General features: G+C 44.6%; 1 protein-coding gene across 1 annotated transcript in view; it reads left to right on the top strand.

The window, feature by feature from the left end:
• Positions 1 to 8,324: 8,324 nt before the first annotated feature.
• The window catches only part of LOC138974849 (zinc finger protein 260-like), a 9,739-nt gene continuing 7,806 nt past the window's right edge, over positions 8,325 to 10,257 (top strand). Inside the window, exon 1 of the mRNA XM_070347574.1 lies at positions 8,325 to 8,364. Coding sequence (XP_070203675.1) covers positions 8,325 to 8,364 — 40 coding nt within the window. The remainder of the gene's footprint in view (positions 8,365 to 10,257) is intronic.

Here is a 10,257-nt window from a genome sequence, read left to right as displayed (position 1 = left end):
TGAACTTTCTTCATTTTGATTGGTTATGGCCGAAGAACTCAGTTGCCGGACTTCAGTCTGGGATATCATGCAGACAGCATTGCACGCAATATTTTCTGTCGTCAACTTCAGGAATGGGTAATAAAAAGGTTATAGTCCTGTGCGGTTACCCTCATGAAAATTTGGGTTGCTTGCTCCTGGGAAAAGCGAACTGCAATGCAATACAGCGCTACCTTTTTTTCTTCTCTGTATGCTTGTGTTCATGTTTTCCAAGCCCTGAGACTTTGGCTGTGAACTTGGGATCTTTATTGTATTCATGCGAGCACACAGGGGTGTTTGGAAACCTGGAAGAGCATGCTCAAAATTGACTGAAAAATATAACCCATGCCGATCATGGGACTCGTACTCACGCTGATAGCGACAAGCTCTTTTGAAAGCCAGCATGCTTCGCACTGAGCTAGCTCTTTGAAGGACTTAACTTTATTATTGTGTAGGTGTTGTCTTGATCAGGTGTTATGTTGTAATGTTACTTTTAACCTGTGGGTTTGTTTGGACAAAGACTGTTTTGATAACTATTTGAGTAATGCTGAATTTTGATCGTTCTTGATGTTTTTGCCCATGTTTGACTTGGTTGTGTTTGTTTGTTATTGTATACAATGCCTCTAGAGTCCCCTCTCTCTCTCTCTCTCTCTCTCTCTCTCTCCCTCTCTCTCTTTCTCTTTCTCTCTCTCTCTCTTTCTTTCTCTTTCTCTCTCTCTCTCTCCCTCCCTCCCTATCTCTCTCCCTCTCCCTCTCTCCCTCTATCTCCCTCTCCCTCTCTCTCTCTCCCTCCCTCTCTCTCTCTCTCCCTCCCTCTCTCTCTCTCTCCCTCTCTCTCTCTCTCCCTCTCTCTCTCTCTCTCTCTCTCTCTCTCTCTCTCTCTCTCTCTCTCTCCTCTCATTTTCTCTCCTGTCATGCTATGTTTTCAAAAGACAACTCTGAAAGAATGTCTCTCTTGACTAACTATGCTCTGTTTGTCATAAAACCAAAACACTACTTTGTGCTTACGTTCTTCTCTATGCTTTCCAATAACATTGAGGCTTGTGTTTGTTCACTGAATCAAATACCATTTTATACAAAAATGTTACTTTCTTCTCTCTGTATTCCGCAAGAGCGGATCTGGGGGGGGGGGGGGGGGGAGAGGGGGTTACACGGGTTACGTAACCCCCACCCCCCAAAAAAGAGGTAATTTATTGGCTCAGGATGCACCAGATAGCTCTATTTTGCTTCTTTGGATAAAAAAAAACTTCGCAGTCAATTTGTAAACCCCCCCCCCCCCCCCCCCCCCCCCCCCCCTCCAAAGTGAATTGATCCGCCCTTGATTCCGTTTGCATTTGCGAACATCTCTAGTGTATTGTGAAATGTTATTTCATGTAAATTTTTATCTAATTATTGTTTGTCTTACTTTCAACTTTTGCTGGTTCGGTTGGCCTAGTGGTAAGGCGTCCGCCCCGTGATCGGGAGGTCGTGAGTTCGAACCCCGGCCGGGTCATACCTAAGACTTTAAAATTGGCAATCTAGTGGCTGCTCCGCCTGGCGTCTGGCATTATGGGGTTAGGGCTAGGACTGGTTGGTCCGGTGTCAGAATAATGTGACTGGGTGAGACATGAAGCCTGTGCTGCGACTTCTGTCTTGTGTGTGGCGCACGTTATATGTCAAAGCAGCACCGCCCTGATATGGCCCTTCGTGGTCGGCTGGGCGTTAAGCAAACAAACAAACAAACAAAATTTTGCTGGTTTCTTTGATAGTTGTTTGTGTTAAAAAACAACAACTGTTATTTAAGAATTTTATTAGTTGGTTTATTGACCCCCCTGGGCAATCAGGCGGCTAAGGACCCAGCAGACTAAGGCCTTCCGCTGTCCATGAATCAACAAATTTCGTTAGATTTTGATGAAGCTAAAGATTTAAAACTGTACACGCTTACAGGGTTTGGGGTGACCTGTTGTCACGCTCAAAATGTGTTTGACCTTTACCAAGTCCGAAGGTCACATTGGTGTTTTCAGTAACATCGTGACGTGATGAAAGTCTGTTCAAACCTCCTTGTCTGGTTCAACCCTCCTTATATTTAAATGTCAAAATGAAAAAATGGGAAATGTACATGTTGTTAAATGCTTTAGAAGCTTAGAACTTAGTTTGGCTAGGTTATGGTGTCAGAAGACTCATACTCTGTCAGTTTGATTGACCTCTGACATCTCATACTGATGCCATCTAGCTGCTGCGCCCTGCCCTACAAGGGGGAGTCCATCAAGCGGTTTTTTCTTCTTGCTTGTTTGTGCATTTTGACGCTTTCTCATTGTGTATTGTACTTGTAAGCATGTTTAGTAGATTAGCAAAGACTAGCTGTAAGACATGATTATATCAACCCAATGCTTGCAGCCTTCAAGGTCACAAGGCTTAATGTCAAGTTCAACTTGAAGTTTGCATTGTTTAATCAGATCATTTCAGTTGTCATCACTGTTCAATCCGTTTTGGCGTAGGCAATAAAACGTAGAGTGGAAGATATTTTTGTTTGTGTTGCGGTGTGTGTGAAAATGTGGAGTTAGATGAGAGCCTGCAGTTTAATAAGGCCGGATTATTCAGCTGCCTCTCCCACACAGGCTACTCTATTGTTCACATTCCACAGAAACGTATGATGCCAAGACTGTATAACTTACACTAAAAGGTATGTAGGAGGAGCCACATGAGAATGTCGTGACGATGGGCTACAAAAAGACGAAGACCTGTATCCCGAAGTCCCCCTGTATGTGCACAACCTACGCAGAAATATACACACAGACATATAATGTGTGCACATGCACGCTAACACACACTTGCAGGCACATGGAGACACACATTTATATCCACACACACAAAACTGCATGCACAAACACACATGCACACACACACACACACAAGCATGATGCGTGCACGCATTTGAGCTCACGATTTAATTCAAACACACACACACACACACTCACACATACACACACACATTCATCCCGCAGTGGGGCACTGCGGTTATGAAATTAAAGGCCCCTCCTGTTTTTGGAACCGCAGGAGCTTTCTAGTTTGCTGTTAGGTAGATTTTTGGTTCCTCTTTCCTGTCATGCTCTCTTTTTCTTCATGAATTCTTTTCTTTTTTCTGCCTTCTTGCTCATTCACCTGTATTTTTTCCAAAAATCTCTTCTCTTGCCGCTTGTCTCGCGATTCATGTATAGTTTAATCTATTAGTGTTCTGATGTAAGTCCAGCAGTAGATAGGTTAAGCCTATTTTAACATACTGGAAACTGGTAATCTTCCAGTAGGTATTAATTTAGTTTTACTAAAGCCTGCTGGGACACAAGTAATGGGTTAGTGCATTTGTAAACAGGAATCGCTTGACAAGTGGCCCCCTTCATCCCCCCCTTCCTCGTCCCGATATGGCTCTGCGTAGTCGGCTGGACGTTAAGCAACAAATAAACAAACAAACAAATCACATTCAGCCACAGTGGTGAATATCTCTCTTTGAAGTAGTGTCCATAATGTGTGTGAGAATGTGGGAGCAGAACTCTGACACTGACAGGCACACACACACACACACACACACACACAATGAGAAACAAACACACACACAATCACAGACTTATTTAATCTCTCTTTGTTGTAGTGTCCATTCTGTGTAAATGTGGGTGCAGCAGAACTCTGACGAAGTTGCTCTGGTCTCTCTGTACCAACAGTGCCAGCCCTGCAGCAGTCGGACACACGACGGAAACAGCGTGAGCGCAGAGAGGACACCAAGCTAAAGCACGAGACACACAATCCACACGGAGAAGAAGAAGATGATGACAGTATAACGCAAGTGATCTACGTCTGTGATTTCTGTCAGTTGCCGTTTGGTCGGCAAGATCTCGTGCCTATTCACCTGGACAGAGAGCACGACCACATCACTTCTCCAGGTGTGTTAGAGTGTACTGCTGTTTGCGAGAGAGAGGGTGGTGAATAGTTGACTTGTGAGAAGAGGGTTTGCGTTGTGTTAGTGTAACCAAAAGTTTAAAGCATGGTAGGTTTGGAATGTTATTAGAGGTCGCTTAGGAAATGTTTTTTACATTTGATTTGTCAGATTCTTTCAGAATGTGCTACATTTACAAGGTCTAGATATGGACAGTCTCTTATTACTAGTCTAATGTTTTATGACTACAGTGTGTTTTCGATTTTCCTTTTGTCAAAAAAAATGTTCATGTATTTTGTGAAAGTCTTTGTCCGATCTAATAAGTAAAATACAGGAATAGTCATACTGTAATCAAGATGACCATGTACTTGACAAAATGTGTTTATTGTCTTGTAAAACCGCTCTTGCTTGTTTCCCCAGAGAATGCCATGTACCATGTGGTAAATCTGAAGGACGTCATCTCTAAGTTGTCTGGTGTAAGTTCACTGTCTTCTTGAATTTTGTGTTGGTGTATCACTTGCTTTGACATTTTGATAAAAACGACGTCAAAGTGTTACATTGCACTTTGATCTTTTGTTGCTTTGAAATGTGCTATTGTTTGGTCTCGTTGCACTAGACTTGATCCTTTCATGGAAATGTATTTGTACTTACAGTTACAATAGGAACAAATGTAACTATTTAGCATTTCTGCATGTGAGTGGTAATGGAAAAGTTTCACAGTTGTGATCAGTCATATTGTTATTTTTATTATTGTTATTACTATTTGACGAGGACTGTGGAAAGTGAATCATGTGTTTTCTGTGAAACACTCACACTTTTGCACACAGACTGTTAGAACTGAAAGATTCTTGTTGTGTTTCCAGTTCCGCAAGAGGTTCACGTGTCGCTTGTGCCGAGAGCTGTTCAAAAGCAAGCAGAGGGTGGCGGCGCATGTGTGCATCGATAGTCAGGGATCCTTGACCTGCGTTACCCTCTGTCCTCAAGGTCACAAGCTGAGCAAGTGGCAAGGTCAGGTGGTGTTCTCGGACCACAAGGAGTGGCTGTGTCACATCTGCGGCGGCAGCTTCCCCGACAAACACCAGCTGCGCAAACACGTCAAGGACAGCTGCAGCAACACCGAGAAAAAGTTCAAGTGCGAGATGGAGGGCTGCACGTTCTCCACCAACTACGCCTGCCACATGCGGCGCCACCTGGACTCGCGCCACCTTGGTCCCGAATGCCCACGGCCCTACGTGTGCGACCAGTGTGGCGTTGGTTTCCTCCACAACTACAGGCTGCTCTCACACAAGCAGGACGCACACTCCAGAGAGAAGGTGTATCGCTGCAAGGCGTGCCCCAAGGTGTTCTACAGTCGCGACACGCTCAAGCGCCACCAGTATCTGCACAAGAACAAGGCGGCCTTTCTGTGCGGCCACTGCGGCCAGGCGTTCTCCAACAAGTTCAACCTTAAGGTGCACGAGAACATCCACACGGGCCAGAAACCGTACAGGTGCTCGCAGTGTGACGCAGGGTTTGCCCAGAAAAACAGTCTCAACGTGCACATGAAGAAACACCAGAAGGAGGAGCGGGTACAGGGCGGCAGCAGACCGGACACCGCCTTAAGTGGTCAAATCGCCAGTGCTGTTAGCGGTCAGATTCCCAGTGCTGTGAGTGGTCAAATGTCCAGCGCCTTTAGCGGTCAGATTCCCAGTGCTGTGAGTGGTCAAATGTCCAGTGCCTTTAGCGGTCAGATTTCCAGTGCTGTGGGTGGTCAAGTGTCCAGCGCCTTTAGCGGTCAGATTTCCAGTGCTGTGGGTGGTCAAATGTCCAGTGCTTTTGGGGGTCAGGTGTCCAATGCTGTGACTGTCCAGCCCAGGAAACAGTTCAGAGAGGATGTGGCCCACACCGGTGTGGCTCAACACAACATGACTCAGGGCAGTGTGGCGCTGGGATTGCCACCCCAGGCCTCCAGTGTAGGTCAACACAATGTGCCTCAGCAAGGGGCACCCCAGCAAGGGGCACCCCAGGTCTCCGGTCTGCAGGGTGGGGTGGTCCAGGAGACGCTTCCTCCAAGCTCCAACAGTGGGGTGGATGCTGGCTTCAGACATCCCACCACCACCTCCACCACCACCCTCTTCCCTCCATTCACCGCCTTCCCTCCTAGCCTCTTCTACTGACTTGTGTGCTGGCTTTGATTTTATGACTTCACACTGGTACAATTTGGGGAACATGACTCAAAGAAGCATGACAACCTGAAACCAAGCTTGTGCTACTGATGTATTTCTGTCATGATGAGGCTTTGCCATGTTCAGTTCATACAGGCAGAGTTAATGGCTCAAAGGAACACACCAGTCCCAAACCAAGCGTGTGATGAATTTTTCTTGTGGTTTGGTTTTGTAGTCGAGAATTCACAGTGGCAGAATATGTAGAACATGACTCAAAGAATCATTAAAATCAGAAAGCAAGCATGTGTTGCATCCCTCTTGTGGTCTGGTTATGCCGTCGTGAATTCACTGGAAAAAAGTTGAGAACTTGACTCAAAGAAACACATTAGACTGGCTCAGTTCAAACTTGGTGTTCATGAACATTTTGAAAGAGAATCCTTTTGAGTTATGAACAAGTCGTTGATGTTATAAGCTTTAAGGTTTTAAGTTGCTCAGCATCAGAGAAAACTTTCAAGAAGATACAACATAAATTGGGAAAGAGAAACTTATTGCACTGTTTGAACGTTTTTTTGCTTGCAATTGACTGGATTTGTAACTAAAGGATGAATTTTACTTTGGATTTGATTGAAACTTATCTGTTTGAACAAAACCCAGAACAATTACTTCAAATACCATATGCAGCAAAGTATGTGTCTATGTCTCATCATTCATGAGTGAATGTGTGCGACTGTTAGCAGTATTTTGTGTGAACTTTTTCAAGCATAACTACTGCAGTCAGAGGGCATATGGTGCAGTTATCATTGAAACTATATGTGTAGTTTTCTGTCAATGCTGATAGCATTAGCTTCCTTTGTGTCATTGTTCATGTAACATTTCATTTTGTTGATTATAGTACTTTGTACCTTTTAACTTCGTTTTAAGTGTGTATTGTGTGACTGATAAACTGTGTTTTTGTTTGTTTCTGTTTTGTACTGGGAAGGTTTTCTGTGACATTTGCAGCTTGTGAAGTTTTGTATGGACAGTGGTGCTGTGGCCTCCTGTACACAAATGTGTGTAGCAATTATTGTTGGATGAGAATGGAGAAATGTCAAAACAAAAGGAAAACACCACACCAACCAGTGTTGGTAAATTCTTCATCACATTTTCGTCAGACAGTTGCTGACTTCTTCAGGCTGCTAATCAAAAATAGATAAATGTGTAAGTTAGCTGAGAACATCTTGTTCTGACTGACACACTAAACTATGGCTGTCTTCATCTTGTCTGATGTGAAATAAGCTATTTCAGTGTGTGTTAGTATGCAATGTGTGGGTGTATGAGTGCATGTGTCTGTGTGTGTGTATCTGTGTGTGTAGTCTTCCATTCTTAGGCCTGATGTTAGTGTTGTTTCCACACTACATCATCAAATCTTGAGTTCTGCTGTTAACATTTCAACGACAAATAAAAGTATCACATAATTCTTCAAGTGTTCACTTAATGTTTGTCTCATATCTGGTTTTGTGAACGGCAAAGACACACAACCCGCTTTGGACTCATCCACTCATTGTGTATTCTGCACACATCACCGGGGTGGTATGCATGCTGTGTGGGGCACACATCACCGGGGTGGTATGCATGCTGTGTGGGGCATACATCACCGGGGTGGTATGCATGCTGTGTGGGGCATACATCACCGGGGTGGTATGCATGCTGTGTGGGGCATACATCACCGGGGTGGTAGGCATGCTGTGTGGGGCATACATCACCGGGGTAGTATGCATGCTGTGTGGGGCACACATCACCGGGGTGGTAGGCATGCTGTGTGGGGCATACATCACCGGGGTAGTATGCATGCTGTGTGGGGCATACATCACCGGGGTAGTATGCATGCTGTGTGGGGCACACATCACCGGGGTGGTATGCATGCTGTGTGGGGCACACATCACCGGGGTGGTATGCATGCTGTGTGGGGCACACATCACCGGGGTGGTATGCATGCTGTGTGGGGCACACATCACCGGGGTATTATGCATGCTGTGTGGGGCACACATCACCGGGGTGGTATGCATGCTGTGTGGGGCACACATCACCGGGGTGGTATGCATGCTGTGTGGGGCACACATCACCGGGGTGGTATGCATGCTGTGTGGGACACACATCACCGGGGTGGTATGCATGCTGTGTGGGACACACATCACCGGGGTGGTATGCATGCTGTGTGGGACACACATCACCGGGGTGGTATGCATGCTGTGTGGGGCATACATCACCGGGGTAGTATGCATGCTGTGTGGGGCACATTGCACCTAACGGTCACAGGTACGTTGTAAAGAGACACACACTACAGTGGAACCTGTCATGGCCACCACCACCACCTCTCCATAACCACCACCTCTCCATAACCACCACCTCTCCATAACCACCACCTCTCCATAACCACCACCTCTCCATAACCACCACCTGTGTACAACAACAACTCCGAAGGATCCTGACAAAGTTTTATATATACATGTATGATTCACGTTTCCATAACGACAACCAACCTAGAAGGACCCCATTTGGTTGGTCGGTGGTCGTAGACAGGTTCCACTGTATGTATCATGTGTATGTATGTATCATGTGTATGTATCATGTGTATGTATCATGTGTATGTATCATGTGTATGTATCATGTGTATGTATGTATCATGTGTATGTATCATGTGTATGTATCATGTGTATGTATCATGTGTATGTATCATGTGTATGTCTGGGCAATTCACCAGTTCAGAAGGGTGGCTTTTGACTGAAGATGGTGGCTAGTTTCATGTTCCTACAGGGGTTTGATTTCCTCTTCCACATAATGTTAATGTTAACACTGTCTCTGTCGTCACCACAGCTTCTGATGGATTTATTAAATCATTTTTGAGTCACTTGAGAAAAAGTGACTCTATGTAATCGGTCAGTGTTAGTCTGTCCGGCCGGCCGTCCGGCCGGCCGTCCGTAGACACCACCTTAACGTTGGACTTTTCTCGGAAACTATCAAAGCGATCGGGCTCATATTTTGTTTAGTCGTGACCTCCAATGACCTCTACACTTTAACGATGGTTTCGTTGACCTTTGACCTTTTTCAAGGTCACAGGTCAGCGTCAAAGGAAAAATTAGACATTTTATATCTTTGACAAAGTTCATCGGATGTGATTGAAACTTTGTAGGATTATTCTTTACATCAAAGTATTTACATCTGTAGCCTTTTACGAACGTTATCAGAAAAACAAGGGAGATAACTAGCCTTTTCTGTTCGGCAACACACAACTTAACGTTGGGCTTTTCTCGGAAACTATAAAAGTGACCGGGCTCAAATTTTATGTGAACGTGACTTATTGTGTTGTGAATAGCAATTTCTTCCTGTCCATCTGATGCCTCATATAATATTCAGAACTGCGAAAGTGACTCGATCGAGCGTTTGCTCTTCTTGTTGTTTATATTTATTGACGTATTATTATTATTGCTATTATTATTATTATGTCTGAGTGTTACCTGGTGTGTTAGATATGCACGAACGTCGCTTTATGTTGATTATCATCGTGATGTTCGTTTAGCTTCTGTATTCAAACGTGGTATTTTAGACTTCTTCAGGAGTTTGGTGCTGCTCTAAGCTTACGGTCTCCGTCAGTGCACATTTGCATTCAGACACATTTGGAGTACTCTTTGAGTCGCACAGACTTTTCTCAGTCTCTTTCAGTCATGTCACATAATAGCAAGACAACAATATCTTGCACACAGGTATACACTCACAGGTAAATACAGATCTATACATGCAGGTACACACAAACACACGGGCATTTGTGCATGCACACGTACACACACACACACACCACACACACACACTCCAAACACACACAATCACGCACACAGCTCACAAACGCACACACACACACACACACACACACACACACAGATGTAAATATGCTGTTGTTCTTTATCATTGTCTGTTTTCAAAGCTCAGCTGCATGCGCCCTGTCTTCCTTCTCGCTGTCTCCGTGCAAAAGGATGTGTGTGCTAGTGTGTCTATGTCACTAACATAAACTGTCACAGACAGGTTGTATGCACAAAACCCTTCTTTATTTCTAGCGCAATGTCTAATCATTCTTTGTTGATGAGAACAAAATGATTGTGATAAAAAAACAACGTGTCCTCCTACAAACACACTTTACTGCGGTGATAGGTCATA

Source organism: Littorina saxatilis, linkage group LG8 (assembly GCF_037325665.1).
Source record: "Littorina saxatilis isolate snail1 linkage group LG8, US_GU_Lsax_2.0, whole genome shotgun sequence".
NCBI lineage: Eukaryota > Metazoa > Mollusca > Gastropoda > Littorinimorpha > Littorinidae > Littorina > Littorina saxatilis.
Note: the sequence above shows the minus strand (reverse complement) of the source record. Positions and strands in the feature narration are given on the sequence as shown.